This window comes from Patagioenas fasciata, chromosome 22 (genome assembly GCF_037038585.1).
Source record: "Patagioenas fasciata isolate bPatFas1 chromosome 22, bPatFas1.hap1, whole genome shotgun sequence".
NCBI lineage: Eukaryota > Metazoa > Chordata > Aves > Columbiformes > Columbidae > Patagioenas > Patagioenas fasciata.
The window spans coordinates 2,548,238-2,568,447 of NC_092541.1; the positions used below are offsets into that span (position 1 = coordinate 2,548,238).

General features: G+C 64.9%; 1 protein-coding gene across 9 annotated transcripts in view; it reads right to left on the bottom strand.

The window, feature by feature from the left end:
- The window catches only part of ARHGAP23 (Rho GTPase activating protein 23), a 30,081-nt gene that overhangs the window by 2,059 nt on the left and 7,812 nt on the right, over positions 1 to 20,210 (bottom strand). For 3 of the 9 annotated variants that reach the window (XM_065856131.2, XM_065856130.2, XM_065856128.2), the window contains exons 2-23: positions 12,728 to 12,907; positions 11,575 to 11,605; positions 10,708 to 10,803; positions 10,305 to 10,383; positions 10,023 to 10,077; positions 7,951 to 9,340; positions 7,562 to 7,717; positions 7,339 to 7,450; positions 7,192 to 7,249; positions 6,920 to 7,057; positions 5,609 to 5,908; positions 4,366 to 4,427; positions 3,911 to 4,038; positions 3,647 to 3,765; positions 3,408 to 3,563; positions 2,899 to 2,977; positions 2,481 to 2,554; positions 2,291 to 2,380; positions 1,842 to 1,967; positions 1,692 to 1,733; positions 1,487 to 1,580; positions 53 to 84 (exon numbers count right to left, since the gene is read on the bottom strand). In XM_065856131.2, the coding sequence (XP_065712203.2) occupies positions 53 to 84; positions 1,487 to 1,580; positions 1,692 to 1,733; positions 1,842 to 1,967; positions 2,291 to 2,380; positions 2,481 to 2,554; positions 2,899 to 2,977; positions 3,408 to 3,563; positions 3,647 to 3,765; positions 3,911 to 4,038; positions 4,366 to 4,427; positions 5,609 to 5,908; positions 6,920 to 7,057; positions 7,192 to 7,249; positions 7,339 to 7,450; positions 7,562 to 7,717; positions 7,951 to 9,340; positions 10,023 to 10,077; positions 10,305 to 10,383; positions 10,708 to 10,803; positions 11,575 to 11,605; positions 12,728 to 12,907 (3,597 nt within the window). Of the gene's footprint in view, positions 1 to 52; positions 85 to 1,114; positions 1,256 to 1,486; positions 1,581 to 1,691; positions 1,734 to 1,841; positions 1,968 to 2,290; positions 2,381 to 2,480; positions 2,555 to 2,898; positions 2,978 to 3,407; positions 3,564 to 3,646; positions 3,766 to 3,910; positions 4,039 to 4,365; positions 4,428 to 5,608; positions 5,909 to 6,919; positions 7,058 to 7,191; positions 7,250 to 7,338; positions 7,451 to 7,561; positions 7,718 to 7,950; positions 9,341 to 10,022; positions 10,078 to 10,304; positions 10,384 to 10,707; positions 10,804 to 11,574; positions 11,606 to 12,727; positions 12,908 to 15,029; positions 15,933 to 20,210 lie in introns of those variants that run through there. The other 6 variants (XM_065856126.2, XM_065856125.2, XM_065856124.2 and 3 more) reach the window with 6 other exon arrangements.

The window sequence follows — 20,210 nt, forward strand, 5'->3', positions numbered from 1 at the left end:
CCAAGCCATCATCGTGTCCCTCCCTTCCACCCCCAGGCTGACACCCTCTTACCTTTGGTTTGGCAGAGCCGCTGCGGGTCAAGCCTGTAAAGCAGAGCAGAGAGGGGGGGTCAGTCAGGCGCTGGGTATGGGGGGTGCTGAGAAGGGGGTTTGGTGGGTAGAGCTGGGGGGATGCTGCTCCGTTCCCCAAAAGCAGGATGGGGACATGCCGGGGCCACCAGGCGGGCTGGCTCCTGTCTGGGACGCCAACACCGAGCTGTGCTGGCAGCTGCAGGAGGGGCTGGGAGGGGTCTGGTGGTGAATGGGGGTCCCGGCAGGCTGGGGGGGCTCTGGTGGTGCAGGGTTGGCCCTGGTACTGCTCAATGGCTGCAGAGCCCCAAGGGGAGGGGTGGGGACAAGGAGGGGACACACAGGCACACACGGCTGGGACACACAGCCAGGATGCCAGCAGCAGGGCCACAACCCCCCCATGGCCATGTGGCACAGAGGGGACTGGGGCTGGGCACAGTGCTGCCACCACCATGTCACCGAGATGGGGCACAGGGACCTGGCTCAATGCCACATCCAGCCTTGGAGTGGGGTCTGGGACAGGCTGGGACTCACTGGGAGCATTAGGGGACACACGGGGGACACAGGGGTGACAGGCAGCACTGGCTGTGCTGCCATGGTGTGAATGACAGGCACAAAACAACAGACACCTCCTCCCACCCCGCACGCCCAGGATGGGGTTAGCAGCTGCTGACGACGAGAGAGGGGGAGGCAGAAAGGGGGTGCTGACCCCCCCCGGGGCATTGGGACCCCCAAACCCCAGGATTTGTGTGCACCGGTCCCAGGACACCCAGCACCCATCCCTGCTGGGAGGTACCACCCGCAGCCCCAATGCCACTGGTCAACGATGTGGGAGAACAAGGATTAAAGGATTTGGGGCTCCCCAGGGTCTCATCCGCCCTTTGTGACACTGGGGACCCTGGGGACAGTGTCTGGGTAGGACAAAATCCCCTCGCGCTGTCCCCCCTGCTCCCGCTCTCTCGTGGTCACCGGAGGGGTTAGTGCGTGAGCAATGCACCCGGGTGGACACTGTACCCGCTCTAGCTCTCGAGGAGATCCGCTGGAGGAGGAGGAGGAGGAGGAGGAGGAAGAGGACAGCACAGAGAAGTTCAAGGAAAGAACGTAAGAAATCAGTCGAACATCAAAAGGCTCCCAGTCTCCGGGTTGGCAGCGTGGGGGTGAGCACAGGTGGGGGTCCCATGGGTGGCTGGGGGACAAGGAGCAGCCACCGGAGAGGAGGTGACAGGGGAGAGCGGGGAGGGGGCTCCCGTGTCACCCCTGGCGGGGATGTCCCCATCTTTCAGTGACAAGGATGCTGGGATGTCCCAGTCTGCCGCAGCCCAGCACCAGAGCGGTGTTTGGGGGGGACACAGCAGCTGGAGGGGCGCCCTGGGGTGCCAGGACAGGGGGAAACGGTGCCCTGGGCGCTGCTCCTCACCTGCGGCATCGCCGGGCGCCGCGGTCCTGCCGATGTTGGGGAGCAGGTACTCGATGTTGGGAACGGACTGAGCCTCCTTCTCATCCACGGGGGTCTGACAGGGGGGACATAGTGGTGAGGGGGCTGCTGATGGCACCTCAGGGCCCAGCTGAGGTTCTGTGACCCCCCCGCCACACAGTGAGACCCCCTGGGGGACAGGACTCACCTTCTCGCCCTTGTCCTCTTTGTCACTGAAGAACCAGTCTGACTGTGGGGGGAGACAGGAGGGGGGTCAGGAATGGGGGCTCAGCATGGGCAGGGGGCACCGTCCCCTGGGTGCCATCAGCCCCCTCCTCCCGCCACCAGCGCCACTCACGTGCTGGATGAGGGTCTCCACAATCTTATAGCGGTCGGGCATGTGCGTCACCATGTCGGTCATGTTGTCCTCGGACGTGCGCACCAGCGTGGGGCCGAACACCAGTGCCAGGTTTCGGGGCTCCATCTGCAACCAGAGCCAGGGTTGGTGCCTATGGTCACCCCTCACCCCATCAGGTACCATCTCCCTTCCCAACCCACCTCAATCACAGAATCATTTGGGTTGGAAAAGCCCCTCAAGATCATGGAGTCCAACCATAAGCCACCCCTGGCATTGCCACATGTCCCTGAGAACCTCATGTCCGTCTGTCCAACCCTCCAGGGATGGTGACTCCAGCACTGCCCTGGGCAGCCTGTTCCAATGCCCCACAGCCCTTTGGGGAAGAATTTGTTCCCCAGATCCAATTGGGGTCTGCCTGGCCGTGGGATGGACAGACAGACAGACGGTACCTTGTTCTTCTCTGAGTGGTCCGCGATGGTCTTCAGGTGACCCACCAGGAACTTGAGTGTCTCATAGTAGTGACCTGGCAGGTCCCGGATCTGTGGGGAGGCACCAGGTCAGCTCTCTGCTCACCCCCCCGCCCCTTCCCACCCACATCAGTCCCCAAGGGGGGGCTCAGGGTTGTCCCCACGTCCCTACCAGCTTCCTCAGTGTTCTCATCCTCTCGCTGGCATCCTCGATCCGGTTCGCCTCAATGAAGTCATTGTATTTATCTGGAAGTGGAACAAGGGGAGGTCAGAATGGGGTGGGGGGCACTCCCTGGGGACAGGGACCCCCGGATGCACCAGTCAGAGACATTGCGGTGCTAGTGGGGTCCCACTGGCACAGGGCACAGCAGGACAAGGACAAGAGCTGGCACTGGGGACTCAGTGAGGGGGGTCTGCAGAGCTCCTTGCCACCTTGGGTGGGCACTGGATCATTTTGTCACAGGGTCTGGGGACGTGTCCCCAGTGCAGGGACAGGTGGGATGTGTTGCTGGTATCAGCCACCAACATGCGGCCATCAGCACAGGGACACCTGTGACACTGTGGGGGCCAAGGATGACACAGTGACTCACCATCGGTGAAGAGAGGCTCGGGCAGCTTTCGGAAGAAGGATTTCAAGAGGCTGCTGATGACGTTCAGGTCCTGCCACCGCTGCGGGGGACAGAAGAGGCTGCTCAAAGGAACCACCCTGGGCACCCACTGGAGAGTGTCCCCGAGCCAGGGGGGTCCCAGGCCACCGACACCGAGGGGGACACCAGCCAGCACACTGTGGCTGTGGGAATGGCAGGGTGGCTGTCCTCACCCTGCATTGGGCAGGGAAAGCCCTGTGCTGGTGTCACCACAAGGGGACACAAATGTGTCCCCAGGTTGCCACTACACTGCTGCCGCCAACCGCTAGGCGGCCCTGCCACTCCAGGGAAGGTGACAGCGATGGAGACAGGGAGGAAGATCGTGTTGGTGACAGGGATGGTGATGATGGAGACAGGGATGGTGACAGAGCCAGGGACAACAGCCTCAAGAGCACCCAAAAGGCACAGGGACAGGGATGGGGACAGGGATGGGGACAGGGACATGTCTTCACCTCATCCTGCAGGTTAATCTCGGTGGCCCCCTTGTTGAGCTGCTCCTGCAGGCTGGACACCACGGCGTTGTTCCCGGGGACGCGGTAGATGCCCATGTACTCCAGCCCTCGGTCCTCCACCACCTTGCAGCAAGCTTCCACGATCAGGGGGACGTTCTGCGGGGACAGGGAGCGGGTGACGGGGCTGCCAGGGCTGTGTGGGGTGTCCCCAAGGGCTGGCGCTGCCACCAGGGCTGTACCTTGTTGTCCAGGGCAGGCTGACAGTCCTCCAGCCTCACCCCGAAGGCTCTGGGGGCAGATTTCTTGTTCTTCTTCATGATGTTAATACCCCACGGGGCTTTTTGGGAGCTGCTCTCATCTGGGGAGGAAAAAAACCCACAGAATCATTTGCTAATGAGTTGGGACAAATGCAAGAGCATCCCTGCTGCCCTGTGGGGACAAGCTCCATGGCAGCGCTGGGAAAAGGTCCCCCCCTCTTTGCAAAGTCCCTGGGTAGGACCCACCTTTCGTGACAGCCACATCCTGCCTGGGGGACCGGGGTGCACTGGTTCCCGTCTGCTTCAGGAACTCGGCTCGGATCCCCAGCCCGCGGGAGCCCTTGGGCGAGGAATCGGGTTTGGTGCCCGCGGGGCTGCGGGGAGAGCGGGGGCTCAGGAGGTGCACAGCTGGGGCACCAGCCCCGTGCAAAGCCTCCCAGCAAACACCAGCATCTCTCCCGGGCTGCCCAGTATCCTGGGGCTGCACCCCACACTGGGTACCGGGGGCTCCTGGTGGGCACTGAGCCCCTTTAACCCTTTGCTCAGTGACTGGCTGAACCAGACCCCCCAGCCCCCCGAGGGAAGCGGGGTGCCGCTGGCACTGCCCCATCACCGGAGCAGCTGCCTTTGCTCCATCACTTGAAAACGGAGGTGAATAAAGCGCTGAAGGGTCCCGGTGCCCGCCGCCCCCCGGTCCGTACCTCACTTTCCGGTAGTCATTTAACTTCTTGTTGATAAGCGCTTGGCTGGCAAAACCAGGGTCCTGGGGGGGCAGAGAGAAGAGGGGAAGGGAGAGATTGAGCAACGTGGCCACCAGTGGCCCCAGGCAAGTCCATGCTCTGCCGGGCACCGCGCAGGGCCAGCAGGACCAGGCGAGGGCAGGATGGGGTCCCCGCTGCCCCGAACCAGCCGCTGCAGTATCCATGGCTCCTTGCCGTGGTGCGGGAGTCCGAGCCGGCCGCAGAGGCTCGAGGACAAGCACGTCCCCCCATGGCACGCACGGCTCTGTCTGCCCACGCCGGGCACACCCGCGGCACCACACAGCATCCGAAAACACGCGCCCATCCCTGCGAGACGCTGCCCACACGGTCCTGCCCAGCGGCACCGCAGCCCCCGTGGCTGCCCAAACAGCTCTATGTGCTCCAACCTGGCGACATCTTCCCTGTGCCGGTGCTGCCGGCTATGCCAGTTCCCTGGCACCCTCCAGTGCCACAGAAAACCAGAAACCGCTCCAAGCTCAACGCACCCCCCAGGGCCGGAGCCTTCCACAATGCTGGCACGATCGCTGCAACCAAACGAGGCCACCATGGCCATCCCAGCACCACGGTGAGACCGCACGCAGCCAGCCCAGCGCCAGCACACCCAGCACGGCACTGGCACATCCAGCCTGGCAGAGCATCCTTCGCTGGAGCCCGTGGCTCCGGGGAGCAGCTCTCCCCACCTCAGACCTGAGCAACTCATTGCACAGAGCACGGCTGCCTGGAGGGGGCTCAGCCCTGAGCCAGCGCCAGCCCCGCGCAGACACCAAACGCGACACTCGCAGGGATCTCCCTGACAAATCTCTCTCCATCAGACACAACAACCGCGGCAGAGCCACACGCGCTCTTCTCCCATCAAACGCCGCCGGCCGATCCGGCACTGACCCTGCCAGGAAGCACCGGTGCAGCGCATGGAGAACCGTGCCACTGAGCACCCTGGTACAGCACACAGAGAGCCGTGCCACCGAACACCCCAGAGCCGCATTCTCCTTGGACACAGCGACGACCGCGAGTCCCTGTGCACCCCTGGGAGCACGGCACGGGACCGGAGAGCCCCACCGCGTCCGGCTGCGCAGGAGCCGGCCGTGGCCTTTGGGGAAGCAGCACAAGGCAAAGAGCCGGAGAGAGCCGAGGCGGTTAGTGCCGGGAGAGCCAGAGGCAGCCGGGAGCCCCATGTGGCTCTCACCTCGCCCTCGGCCTTGCTGTTCTCCCTGATGACTTTGATCCAGGCCAGCATGTCTTCCCGATCCTCTGCCTGAAAGAGATATTCACAGAAGTCAGCGGTCGTCAGGCGGAAGACGTGCTTCCTCTTGGTCTCGCTGTAGGAGATGTCCACCAGGCACGCTCGGATGCTGATCGGCGGCTCCTCCTCACCTGGGGCCGGGGCGCAGGTCACCGCCTCCCGCCTGTCCTTGCACAGGTACAGCGAGTGGGTGCGCAGCACGGCGAAGACGCGCTTCCACTGCCGGATGCCTCCACCGACCTTCTGCGGGGAGAAGGGACGGGGCACGGGGCTCAGGGGTGCTCACGGACCTCAGGGATGGTACACGGGGCTCAGGGATGCTCATGGACCTCAGGGATGGTACACAGGGCTCAGGGATGCTCACGGACCTCAGGGATGGTACACGGGGCTCAGGGACGCTCATGGACCTCAGGGATGGTACATGGGGTTCAGGGATCCTCATGGACCTCAGGGATGAGACACAGTGCTCAGGGATGAGGCACAGTGCTCAGGGATGCTCAAGGACCTCAGGGATGGTATACGGGGCTCAGGGATGCTCAAAGACCTCAGGGATGAGACATAGCGCTCAGGGATGAGGCACAGTGCTCAGGGATGCTCAAGGACCTCAGGGATGGTACACAGGGCTCAGGGATGCTCAAGGACCTCAGGGATGAGACAGAGGGCTCAGGGATAAGGCATAGTGCTCAGGGATGCTCGAGGACCTCAGGGATGGTACATGGGGCTCAGGGATGCTCATGGACCTCAGGGATGATCAAGGACCTCAGGGATGAGACACAGGGCTCAGGGATGCTCATGGACTTCAGAGATGGGGCAGGGACCTCAGGGATGGGACACGGGGCTCAGAGATAGGACCCCAGGGATGGGACCCAGGGCTCAGGGATGGGACAGAGACCCCAGGGATGGGACACAGACCCCAGAGATGCTCGTGACAGGAAGCATCCACATCACCAGCCAGGCTCAGGGCTCAGAGATGCTCATGGACCTCAGAGATGGGGCAGAGACCTCAGGGATGGGACACGGGGCTCAGGGATGGAGCAGGGACCTCAGAGATGAGGTATGGGGCGGAGGGATAGGATCCCAGGGATGGGACCCAGGGCTCAGGGATGGGACCCAGACCCCAGGGATGGGACACAGACCCCAGGGATGCTCGTGGCGGGGAGCATCCACATCACCGGCCAGGCTCAGGGCTCAGAGATGCTCATGGTGAGGAGTATCCACAGCATTGGGTGGGTTTTGCGGGGGACACCCGCCTACCTTCCCCTTTTTGGTGAGGATCTGCTTGCAGTGGAGCCAGCCCTCCTTCCTCACGGCGCTGAACGGGACGTCCGAGAGGTCGGAGGTTGAGTGTCTTTTAGAACGGGCGTCTTCGGACGTGCCAAGGCTGTCCAGAGACTGCGGGAGGGACCGGAGGGCACCGTTGGGACGATGCCATCAGCATCACCTCACTGCCAGCGCCCCAGCCAGGCAGAACAACCCCTGGGTGTCGGGGGCACCCCCAGGACCCCACGAGATCTCACAACGCTCACCCCATCAGTGAAGAAGCTCCTCAGCATGCGGAGGCTGGGGACCCGGCTGGGCATCCTCCTGGTGGGGACAGCAGCCCCCGTGAGCGGGGTGGCGGGGACAGGGGCTGTGCGGTGAGGGGACTTGGAGCAGGGGGGGCTCAGCCCTACCTGAGGATCTTCCCCTCATCCCGAAATGCGTTCAGACCATCGTCGCAGGACTTGGAGCGCTCGGTGGTGATGGCCAGGAGGTAGGAGGAGCGGCGCCCGGCCCTGATGCTGCCTGGGGGGCACACGGGTAAAGCACACGCTGCTCAGCTCTGGGGCTGGGGGGGCTGCTCCTGCCCATCCTCCATCCCCTCAGACCCCCTCTCTGAGCCCCCCCAGCACTTACTGCAGTCCTGGGAGTAGTGGCGGCTCAGGGCGAAGGCAAAGGTGGGCGAAGGGGGGCTGGTGGCGACAGCGGGGGCCGAGTTCATGGCACTGGAGACCACCGAGGAGGCGGGGACATGTTTGGCCTTCAGGTCGATGCTGGGGCTGGTGGGTTCATCTGGGATGGGGGGACAACATTGCAGGAGGGGTTGGGACAGGACATGGGGACTAAGTTCCTGCTGGGACCCCCCCTGGCGCTTTTTGGTGGGTTTGCAGGTGTCTGGGATGGAGGACACACTCCTGTCCCCCCAGCAAAGCCAAAGCATCAGCCTCCCCCATCCTCTCCCTCCCCAGCATGGGCCTTGCCCACCGCTGCTCCTGGAGCAGCCGCCCCCGAGCCCCCCGACTCACCGATGAAGGGGATGGACGCCAGGGAGTCCTCAGGGGCCGCTAATGGAGCCACGTGCCGGCCTGTCCGCTCGGCCACCGGCCTGTCCCCTTTGCCAGCAGCCGGGGGGGGGTCACAAATGTCCGTCTCCTTCATCCCCTCGGGGAAGACAAAGTTCATCTGCCGCAGGGGGGGCGGCATCTTGCGTCCCGTGGGCGGCTTCTGCCGCAAAACCACCTCTTCCCTCCGCTCCTCGGCCTGCTCGGGTGCCCGGCTGCTCTCCGGCCACTGCTCCCGGGGCGCGCTGGGGACCGGCTGGGGACCGGTGGCTGGTGGCACGGCGGGGACCACCCTCTCCGGCCGTGGTGAGATGCTGAAGGTGGGGAGGCCACCGAAAGCCGGGTCGCGGAAGGACAGGGCGTGCAGCAGCCCGGTGCGGCGCTGGAAGGACGGGCTGTAGCTGCGGTACCCGATGTATCCGGAATCGTCGGCGCTCGGCAGGTTGGGATGCGATGGGTGCTTCTGCACGGGCGCCGGCTCCCGTGAGGAGGAGGAAGAAGGCGCGAAGGAGCCGTGCGGGACGGGGTGGGCGGTGCCGGTGCCGGTGGCCCGGCAGCCCCTCTCGGGTGGCCAGGCGGAGCGGTCCAGGCGAGTGGCGAGCAGAGCGCCGGGCTCCAGAGCCTCCATGGAGCGCCCGCAGCGGCCCAGGTGATGGTGGGAGCGGGCGCGGGGCGCCCAGCCCTCGCGGGGGGGCTGCAGCAGGGTGTCGTGCGAGGCGCTGTGCGGCCACCCCCGGGGGGTCGCTCCCGAGCCCCCCAGGCGGTCCTGGGACACGCTGCGGTGCCGGGGGGGCATGGCGTGCCGCCGCTCCTCCGAGGAGCTGCGCCGCGGCTCCTGGCTGCAGAACCAGCGGGACAGAGCCTGCTGGCATTCCTGGCGGCCCGGCACCCTGCCCGCCGTGTCCCGGGTGGGGCCCGACAGCCCCCCCACACCCTCCTTGAAGCCGCAGTGAGTCCGGTGCTCCGGGAGGTGCTTGGGGTAGCAGGTAGGGGGCACCCCGTAGCGGTCGGATGCGATGGAGGATGTGACGTTGCCGGGGCAGCCGGTGCGGGAGAAGGAGCCGGGGGGGCCATGGGGGGCAGTGGGGCGTGGGGGGGGCCCCCCGGGGGGCGATTGATCGGGGCGGTGTGCGGGGCTGCCCCCCCCATCACTGCGGGTGCTGGCGAGCGCGGTGGGGCCAAGCGGGGACGAGGGGGTGCGGGAGTCCAGCGGTTGGCCCGGGGGGGGCTCAGCACCCCGTGTCTGGAAGGGGTAGGTCTTGCGTGGGTAGCAGATGGGGGGTGGCTCGGGGATGCTCTGTGCCCCCCCGGAGTACGGCTCGTTGCCCTTCAGGTAAGCATCCTGTGAATATGCCTGTGGGGGGACAGGGGGGTCAGGGTGGGGGGACTTGAACCACAAGGCAGGTGTGGGGATGCTGCCCACACCCCCCAACAAACCCCCCATCAAAGTGAGCTGGGCAGGGCTGCAGCCCCCCCCACATCCCACTTTCCTATGGGGCACCCCCAGCACCTAGAAATGCCGCCCCCTCACTTCCCTCCCGTCCTTCCAAAATACCCCGGCACGGCCCCATCTCCCTTCTCACTTTTCACTGGTGCCTCTGACTCCACACCCAGGGGATCCTCAGAACCCGGGACGGGCACAGACGTGTGACCCCCCCTTTGCTGGGGCACAAAGACCCCCCCAGCCTCATGGTGGAGACCCAGAGCAACTCACCCTCCAGTTGTGCCCAAGGATTCCCCCCCAAAAAAACAGTGGCTACATCCCCCAATCCTTCCTGTCCTGGCCCCTAAAGTTCATCTGTTTCTGCACCCTTTGCTACTCCAGGGATGTTGCCCAGTCCCCAAATGTCCCCAGGTGCCCCCAGCAATATAGGCCACCCCCACCCAAGGCACAGGAGGAGCGTGGGCAGTGACAGAGCAGCCCCCCAGGTTTGGGGGGGCAGGAACAGAGCAGCCCCCCAGGTTTAGGGGGGCAGGAATGCTGGGACAGCGCCACTGGGGGACCCTGGAGGCAGCCCTGTCCCCAGCACACTCACCAGCTGGAGGATGTCCTCGTCCTTGGGCATGATGGCGAGCTCCAGCACATCGTCACTGCAGGGACAGGGGACAAGGGGGGTCAGTCCCTGCCTGTCCCCAGCAAGGAGAAGCACGTCCCTGTCCCCAGTGACAGTCACAGTGTCACCGCCTGCCCCTGCTCCCCTGCGGCACCATCGGGCGCGCAAGTGACTCACGGCTCCTGCCAACCCTGGTGACACCCAGGGGAAAGTGCCTGCTGTGACATGTCCCCTTCATGTCCCCTCCCCATGCTGGGGACTCACCTGTTCTGGATCAGCGCGATGACCTGCGAGTAGGTTTTCCCGATGATGCTCTCGCCATTCACCTTGACCAGCCGGTCCCCTACGGAGCAGGGGGAGAAGACAGTGTCACCGCAGGTGAGTGGGGACGTGGTGGCACTCAGTTGTCCCTGCGGTGGCTCACAGCGGGGTGTGAACACGGCCAGGGGCAGAGTCAGGTCCTGTGGGGACCTCAAAGCCAACCCAACCCATGTGGTCCCCAACCCTGCTCTGAGGGATGAGAGAGCAGGGAGACAAGGGACAAAAGAAGAGAGACAATGCAAGATAAAGAGCAGAACAAGCAGGAGAGTCCCTGGCAGAGCATCACGTGTGTCCCCAAGCAGCCTGGACCCCCCACGGTCCCCAGCTCCCCCGCGTCCCTGCTCACCGGTGCGCAGCCCAGCCTGGTGAGCCGGCCCGTCCTCCCGCACGCTCTTCACAAAGATGGTGTCCATGGGCTCCAGGCGGCTCCGGGGGGGACCTGCTGCCCGGGGACAGAGGGTCAGGGGCACAGTTGGGCCCGCCCCATGGCAAGAAGCACGTTTGTCCCCTCGCGGTGCCCTCCTCATGTCCCCAAGCCCCTCCACCCGCACCTGCAGAGTCCTGCCCTGGGCAAACCCCCCTCAGGTCACCCCATGTCCCCCCCAGCGTGGCTGCAGCCGCGGTCCTTTGAAAGAACAAATGTCACCGAGTGCTGCGAAAACCTGAGGATTGGAGGTGGTGGATGGATGGTGACAACAAGGGATGCTGAACCCCCCGGGGGCCTCCTGGAGCGAGGCCAGTTTTGGCCCCCCAGCCCTGACGGGCACTGGGTGACAGGTCTGGCTGTTGTCACCTGCATCCAGCCCAGCCCCCGGGGACAGCAGCCCCGGTGCCTCGTCACGCTGCCGGCGTGACAATCCGTCCTGACACCTTCACATTCGCTCACGTCACCCTCAGCCGCTGGCAGGGCTGTGTCCCTGTCCCCAAACACCCCGCGCGGGGACACCACAGCTTTGGGACAAACCCCCTCGGGCGTGAGGTCCAGCAAACGTCCCAAGGGCTTTGAGGACACCAAGCCCGTCTGCCATGCCAAGTGCCACCAAAGCACCGCGCTGCTTCACCACCAGCTGATACTTTAGGCCATGGTGTCAGCAGAGATGGTGACAATGTCCCCACAACACCCACTGAGACCTGTGGCAGCCCCTGTGCCCACCGACCGGGCAGTGACACCCCCTACGCGGGGGTCCCCACCACGCACAGCTCCAGTGCTCACCTGCTCGGTTCCCATTCTCCTCCTCCTGCTGCTGAGAGAAGAGATAAAAAACTACTTAATTTGGTGGCTGAGCCATGGCCGCTGTGGTATTGGGACCGGGAGGGGACAGGGAAGGGACCGGGAGGGGACCAGGATGGGGTTGGAGGGTGCCAGCCCCACCAAGGCCCTGGCAGGACCTGTGTGTCCCTCTGGCCTCCACCACCCCAGCTAAAATTGCCTCCTGACACCGAATCTGCCAGGACCCACCACCCCAGAGGGTTTGTCACCCCACCTGCTGTTCCTGGTAGGGGGACACGAGCTCGGCTCCAGCCAAGGGGTTTCACCAGCCCCCAGTGGGCTCAGGGCAGCGGGGACACAGCCCCGATGTCCCCAGGGCGGGCAGGTCCCTCCAGGGTGTTGGAAAGGGACTTGTGTGCACCCCAGTGTGACAGGGGGATGTTCCCAGTGACGAGGAAGAGGAGGGGGCTGAAGGCATCTCGGGGGCAGGAAGGAAAAGCCACATCCCATGGCCTCGGTACGAGTGGCTGCTGCAGTGTCCCAGCAGGAGCGTGGGGACACTGAGGGTCCCTGGGGACATGGACTCCAGCCCATCCCTGCCCCTCCTCACCCTGCGGCACCCAGAGCCCTTCCCAGCCCGCGGGGCAGCCCAGGGCTGGGTGCGGCGGTGCCAGAGCGCGGTGCGGTGAGCGCGGTGCTGCCGTCACCCTCTCTGCTGAGTCAACCCCACCGAAACTCAGCCCCCGGACCTGGCTGCCCGCCGGCACCCACGGGTGCAGCACCAGCCGCACCCTGCGCCGCCGGCCTCGGCTCCGCCGGCTGCCGCGAGTGATTCCCAGCCCTTTCCCAAGAGCATCTGCAGCTCCCGGCGCTGATCCGGCTCCTTCCCACGCGGTCCCAGTGCCCTCGCCCTGGTGGGGCTCAGCCTGGTGCCGTGGGGCACTATCAGTCCCTCGCTCCTGGGGGGCGGCTGAGGGATCTGGGGGGCTCAGTTGGGGAACAGGAGGATGGGGGGAGACCAGCCCCAGGCACCCCAACACGGCAGGTGATGGATGGTCCACTCCATGGCTCCCTGTGCACTCCCAGCATCCTGCACCCACCCACGGCACCTCGGAGCCCTGGGGGTCCCCACAGCCCCCCCAGCTCCCAGCCCTACCTTGGTGGTGGAGTGTATCGCCGACTCGGGGGGGTAGACGATGAAGTGGCGGAGGGTGAAGCCGAACCCCCCCTGCGAGCTTTTCCGCAGCACCAGCGTCTTGGGGCCCACCCAGGAGAAAGTGCCCTCGGGGGGTACGTTGGCGTTTGGGGACACCCCATCTCTCCGGCCTGGTGTTGGCTGTGGGGAACAAGGAGGAAGATGTCACTTCTGGGGTGGGAGGTGTAGGTGGCCAGGATACCCCCACCAGCCCCCTACAATCTGAGATCTGCCCAAAAAGCTGCTCTGCCCTCCTCCCAGCTGAAATTCCAGCCCCCCCCAGCATCCCCTGAAACTCTTCACACAAGACCTTTTTGGGAGAAGATGAATGGAAAGGAAATAAGAAAAAGAAGCAAAAAAAATAAAGGGAGAGGGAAATGAGCTGTGCCCGAGGGTCTGGATGAGACCCAGCAGGAGGAGAGATGGGGGAGTTGGGGACAAAAGTTCGGTCCCCTTCCGATGACGCCACGGTGACAACCTCGGGCAAGCTGGGAAGCGGCGGGATGAGCGATGCTGCCCAGGGCAGGGACCTGGCACCGGTCAGGCTCTGGCAGGGGACAATACTGGGAGCAACAGATGGGACAGAGGGATAGGAGGGACAGAGGGACATGGCTCCACCCTGGTGTGCGGGGGGGGAGCGAGGCCGCGGTGGAGCCGGAGCAGCCACCAGCATCTCACGGCACCAGGAGGGACAGCAGAGTCCTGCCACCTCAGCGGAGCTTGGGGGGGTTTAGCCCAGCCCCAGCGAGCGATGTGGCTGCACATCTGGCTGCACATCTGGCTGTGCACATCTGCAGCCCCACGGTCCTGCCCAGTGCCCCCGCAGCACCAAACTCTGCTAAAAACCAGAGAAACCGGCAACTTGGGAGCGGGCAGGGAAGGGACCCACGGGGATGCTGCCCGTGTGGCGTCTCCAGCCGAGTCGGCCCATCCTGGGGCGAGGGTGTTAAAATTCAGGCACTGTCTGGGTCGAAGCGCTGGATGGGGAGCGGGGAGGGGACAGGGGACACACAAAGGGACAAGGCACAAAAAGCCTTTGTCTGTGGCTGTGCTGAGCTGGGCCTTTTTGCTGCCGGGGGGGGGCGAATCTGATGGTAGTTTGGGCGGGGGGGCCTGTGCCGGCACGTCCTGCATAGGGCCCCGGGGTCCCGGCCTCATGAAAATGGGGGTCCCATTCTGCTAAGAACAGTGTCCCCATGGTGAGGGCACAGCTATGGCACCATATCCCTGGCACAGCACCCACCGACCTGCTCCATCACCCCCCAGCGGGGGGTACACGGGCTTTGTGTGCTCACAGCCACCCCAAAACACACAAAGAGTCGTGATGCCCCAAATCCTCACGCAGTTGAGCCAAGAAACCCCACTACCAGCACCACGTGGGGGGCAAAGAGCCCCTAAACTCGCTCCCCATGACCCAGATGGCAACGGGCGCCCCGCGTTCCCTTGGGGACGCCCCCGTCCCTTCGCCTCGGGGGACAGGAGCGTCCCGGCGCCTGTCCCCATCTGCGCCCTCCATTGTGTCGCCCGCCGGCTCGCCGGATTATTTTTAAGCTGACAGCTGAATGTGCCCCGCTGATTTTAACCGGCACCGACAAGCCCTCGGAGAAGGGAGGATCAGTGGAGGCAGCACCCGACCCGCAGGGATGGGGACGTGTCCCTTGTGTCACGGGCGCGCCGGAGCCGTGGCCACGGCTCCGGCGCGCCCGTGACACAAGGGACACGTCCCCCAGCTGTGGTGGTCCCGCTCTGCGCTCAGACATTTGTCCCCAACACCCCATCCCCTCCTCCATCACAAGGTCCTCGGCACCCACCAAAAATGTCACTGTGCCACCATGGGGACACAGGTAGACCTCCTCGCTGTCCCATTTCTGCAGAGCAAAAGGGTCTTTTCCCTCCTGGGGGGCAGGATTTGTGTTGTCCCCCTACCAGGTGCATCCCCAGCACCGCAGGAGCCCGGTCCCCTGACCCAGCACTGGAGGGGACAAAGGGGACAACACACCCCTGACCCAGCACTGGTGGGGACAAAGGGGGCAACACACCCCTGACCCAACACTGGTGGGGACAAAGGGGACAACACACCCCTGACCCAACACTGGTGGGGACAACACACCGCTGTGACACCCCCAGCACTGCCCCAAAACACCCCCCGCAGCAGAGGAGCCCCCACATCCCCTGCAAAGCATCAAAGCATCCCACCCCCCCATCCCATGCAAAGTGTCCCCCCAAACCGCAACACCCGCTGTCCCCAGCATTCGGCTCTCACCCGGCGGCACTTGTCGGAGCGGGGGGCCAGGCGGGGGGCCGGGGGTCGGCGCTGTTCCGGGGGGGGCCCGGCGTGGCGGTGCAGGGTGCTGAGCCGGAGGCAGCGGGGCTCGGGGGAGCTGCAGTCCACCCCCACGGCGCGTTCCCAGCGCCAACCCGCTCGCTCCACGCTCCACAGCCCCCTCCTCACCACCGCCACCGCGCTGGGGGCCGGGGGGGGACCCCGCAGTGGTCGCTGGGACCCCCGCGCCCCTCCGCCTGCGCTCTCCTCCACCATGGGGGTCCGGGTCCGGTGAGTGCGGCGCAGCAAGGTGGGCGCTCAGCCATGGGTTCACAGCCCTCTCCGCCGGTTCAGCCCCCCAGCTGCTGGTGGGGCCGTGGGGCTGGCAGTGGTTGGCATGGGGGGCAGCGTGGGGGCTCGCAGCCCGGCGAGGCTGCACACGGACACGCTCGATGGCTCAGCCGCTTGTGCACACCCCGGCGAGAAACGCGGTGAGACGGGCGGCAGCTGCACCCCAGCCGGCTGCTGGGGGCTGGAGGGATGGACAGAGGGAGGGTGGGACAGACGGAGGGTGGGATGGATGGATAGAAGGATGGATGGAGGGACAGAGGGTGGGTGGGATGGAGGGATGGGCATGGGGTGGGATGGATGGATAGATGGATAGAGGGTAGGATGGATGGATAGATGGACAGAGGGTAGAATAGAGGGTGGGACAGATGGATGGAGGGACAGACAGAGGGTGGAACAGACAGAGAGTGTGATGGATGGAGGGCGGGACAGACGGAGGGACGGACAGAGGGTGGGACAGACGGAGAGCGGGTGCTCCCCCCTGCTCGCGGTGTCACTTTGCCTGGACTTTCTCCTTTCTTTCTTTCTTTCTTCTTTATTTTCAATCCTCCCCCGTCTTCCTCCACCACCCCGGGCAGCATCCCACCCTCCCCGCTTCCTCCTCCCCTCCTCCGGGCCCCTTCCTTCCTTCCTCCGCTCCCTCTCCGCAGGGCACCGGGCGATGCTGGGGACAGGGAGGGGACACAGCCTGGGGGTGCGGCCAGTGTCCCCCCACCCCCGCTCGCTCAGGAGACGAATCACCACCAAAACACGGGAAAACCAAGGAAAACGGCGGCACCTCGGTGAGCCCCGCTCAGGGGTTCTGGGCGGGCAGTGTCCCCTTGCCCGCCCCCCAAAACACCGCCCGTCCCTGTCCCCACACGAGGGTCCCCTCCGCATTCCTGCCGTGCTGGAGGCCGATGAGCGGCACATGCGGCCACGCCGGGGAAATGCCGGGGAAATGCCGGGGAAATGCCGGGCATTGCTGGGATTGCAGCCCCGGGGCCGCCCCGTGTGCCGCAGCGTCCCCCCGCTCTCCTCTGCCACCCACCGCCCCACCAGCAGGACCAGTTCACCAGGACCAGTTCACCAGTGTGATACCACACACCCGCTCCCTGCAGCCACCAGCTGTGCTGGCACCGAGGGGACGGTCCCCAGGGTGCGATGCCACACGGACCCTGTGTGTCGCGGCAGCACCGCGGTGCTCAGCACGTCCCCAGCATCCACCCTGGCCAAGGTGTCACAGTTCTGCCCCAAAACAGCCCCAGGGGGCTGGCTCGACTGGCTTGGTGGCAGCTGTGTCCCCAGGGACATCCCAGCGCACCCCGTGACACCGTCCTAGTGCCTCTAAGGGGACAAACTGGGACGAGGAGACGTGGGAGCCAAATCCCTGCCACCGCCTCCCCCCGGGGCCACCCCAGCGTCACCCGCGGTGTGTGCCAGCGCTGTCCCATGGCAGCAGCCCTGGGGACAGGCATGTCCCAGCAGGCAGAGCCGCCCGGGCAGCACAGCTGTCGGTGCCCAGGGGGGCTTCGCTTTCCTGCAGAACGTGGGGAGACAAAACCTGTGGCTGGCCTGGCCGGGGGTCCCGGTGACACCGGCAGCCTTGGGGACAGCGAGTCTCATCCTGACACCTCCACCTTTCCCAGCAGCGCTAAGCAAGTGGCAGGAGCTGCTCCAGCAGCCTGGGAGGACAGGGGGTGGCTGGAGAAGGGGTCCCCAGCCCCGGGGGGTGTCGAGGGGAGGACAGGCCCCGGGATTGTTTCCAAAGCGGGAAAGGTCAGGCGGCGTTGGCGAGGGCAGATTCCACCGCGAGGAATGCGAGCGCGCCTGGCTGCCCTCCAACAGCCCTGCTGTTGCGCACAGGAGTGTCCTAAATCCACAGCCAAACAGGAGCGAGGGGGCCGCCAGCGCTCCCGGCATGCACCGCCATCGCGCAGGCGTGGGGACACGGGGACACGCGGCCACATGGGACGCAGGGCCCTCTGCCGGCACCCCCAAACCTGCCGGGGAAACTGAGGCACGGGGGGCTGTGCCAAGGCAGCGCGGCCTTTACCAGAGATCGTGTACTGATGTCACCCCACGGCGGCTGCTCCCAGAGCTCTCCCACCCTGGTGACACCCCCAGTGGTCCCAGCTGGGGGATGACACCACCACACCATGTCCTGGCCTCCAAGTGTCCACACCAGCGGGGCCATCGCAGCCCCTGGCACGCGGCGAGGATAACGTCACACTGGGCAGAGGGACAGAAGGACAGGCAGCTGTCAGTGCTGCCACCACCACAGCGTCCCGGGCTTGTCCCCAACCTCCCTCCTCCGGCACCGCGTTCCCCGCGGGAAGGAGGTTTCTCCATCACGGAGCTGACAGGGCCGGGGGGGACAACCACTAATCCCCCCCGACCAGCGAGCTGAGATTAGGGTCAGAAAAATGAGGTTTTAATAGGATTTTCAGGGAGGAGAAAGCCATGTGGAGACAATAACCCGTTTCCAGCCCTTATACAGCAAAACCGCTGCTGCTCCCACCTGCAGCAGGTCCCAGTGGGGACAGGGTGTCCCACCTGTGTCCCCTGGTCCCAGCCAGCATTTGGGGGGACAGCACACCTAGGGGAGCAGAGACTGATGCTTGGCAGAGGGCAGGGGCTGCCCGCACCCCCCGCACCCCGGGTAGAGTGGGGATGTGGGGACCCGGCCTGGGGGACACGGTGGCAGTTTAATGGGGGGCAGCATCCCGGTGACAGCGCTGGGCAGCGTGCCCGGCTGTGCCCCCACCCTCGGGATTACCGTCCTGCAGGAGAAAGCGTTTTAATTCTCTTTAACACAAACCAGGGCGGAGGAGCTTTGCAGCTCAGCAGGGATTTGGGGGGAGCGCTTGCTTGCACACAGCCCGCGCGTGTCCCCCTGTCCCCCGGGACACCCTGTGTCCCCTGGGGAGCTGGGGACAGGAGCAGCAACACCTCGGGATGGAGAGAAACCCTCCAGGTGCCTCCCAATAACCCACCCCACATTAGAGTCACCTGCCCGGCTGGAGACCCCCACCCACATCCCCATCACCCAAAGGAGGGAGGTGACACTGCCCAGGTGACACCGAGGCGACACTGAGCCAAGCGCCAAAGCAAAGCAAAGTGGCAGGAGGAGCCACAAACTGGCTCCTTGACATTCCCCCCGCTCCGTTCTGGGTGTTAACACGGGGAAGGAAATCGCCGTGTTCCTTTCCAACGCCAACTTTTATCTCGACAGCGTCCCCTTCGCAGCCCCGGTGTCACCCCAGCGGGGTCAACGTTTGGCTCTGTCCCCTCCCAGCCGCATCGTGACCAAACTGAGCTCCCTCCTGGCAGCTCCGTGACAGGGACACCAGCCCTGGTGACACGGGACTCTCGTTCCTACTCAGCCCACGGGTCGCCGGTGCCACACAGACAGAAATTTGGGAACATGGCCAGAGAGCCTTGTCCCCTCTCCTGACCTCGTGTCACCAGGCTGCCAGCACCAGAGCCACCGTGGCTCCCTGGCCACGCGGCACCGCCGGCATCCCCGGTTGGGCAGGATCACCCCGGTCACAGCCGCGCCGGTAACCGTGACACAGCCCAATGCCACTGCATCAATGTGAGCGTATCCACGTGGCTCCTGCCCACGCTGCCGCCTCACGTGCCACCCACACTCATGGCCTCATGTCACGATATCAGGGCAGGACACGGCTCTGGCTTTACCATCCCCAACAGCCAGCACCATGCTCTGCCCGTGAGAGCCCAATGGAGCCCTGGTATCCACAGGGACAGACCCCCCAGGGCTGGGGGATGTTCGTGACTCCCCAAGGACGTATCCCAGGGTGGCTGGTGAGGGGTTTGGGAACACCATGTCCCCTGTTAATACAGCAGCTCTCTCTGGCACTGACGGTGCCACCATCCCGCAGCAAAGCCCATGGTCTTACCCCACATCCCCTGTGCCATCCCTCTCTGCGCCCATCGCCCTGGACCCCAACCTGCGTGGCTCATCCCCAACACATGGGGAAAGTGGCTCTGATGAGGGGACAAGGGCTGGGGACACACAGCAGAGCTGGGAAACACCGACCCAGAGCAGCACCGACAAGTTTTACCCCCAGCCCATGGCAAATGGGACTGAGAGCTCAGTGCCTTCATCCCCAGCTCCCTCCTCATTCTCTGCCCTGGCCTAAAACCGGTGTTATCAGCAGTGAGCCCTAGAAAAGTAACAGGATTCCGTTTCCTGTTTTTCCCATGGAAACCCTCAAATAGAAGCTGGCCTCATTATGGCAATTTTTTGGGTCTCTTTCTTTTTTTTCCAGCCCAGCTAACAATGAGCCATTTCCTCCGGCGGCTCCGAGAGGCACCTTGCGCTCAGCTCCCACTTCTCCGCAGCGGAAAATCCTTATGGGGGAGGCTGGGGGGGCTGCTCATGCCCCCAACCCCTGCCCCGCTCACAGCCGGGTGGGCGATGCTGGGATGGGGGCAGCACAAGTGCCAAATCCCACATCCCTTGCTGGGCGCTGACAATAAAGAGCCAAGCGGGGTCCTGAGCCCCCTTCGGCCACGGCGAGGACAGGAGGTGGCTTTGGGGACGCAGTTTTGGGGACAGTTGTGCTCCTGCAGCACCGCCAGCACAGACACCCTAAGCTTGCTCCTGAAATTAGGAGCAGCCCAACGTTTTTCCGCATCCAAAAGCAAGAGGGCCAGCCCATGTCCCATCACCTCCCTGTCCCCACACCTGGGGACATCAGCGTCCCACCGCCGCTGTCACACCAGTCACCGCCAGCCCCGGCGGGGACCACACGTCACCCCAAAAGCGCTGGCACCGCAGCCCAGCCCCCCCCGGCTCGCACGGCAGAAAAAAGAGCCCACTATGTG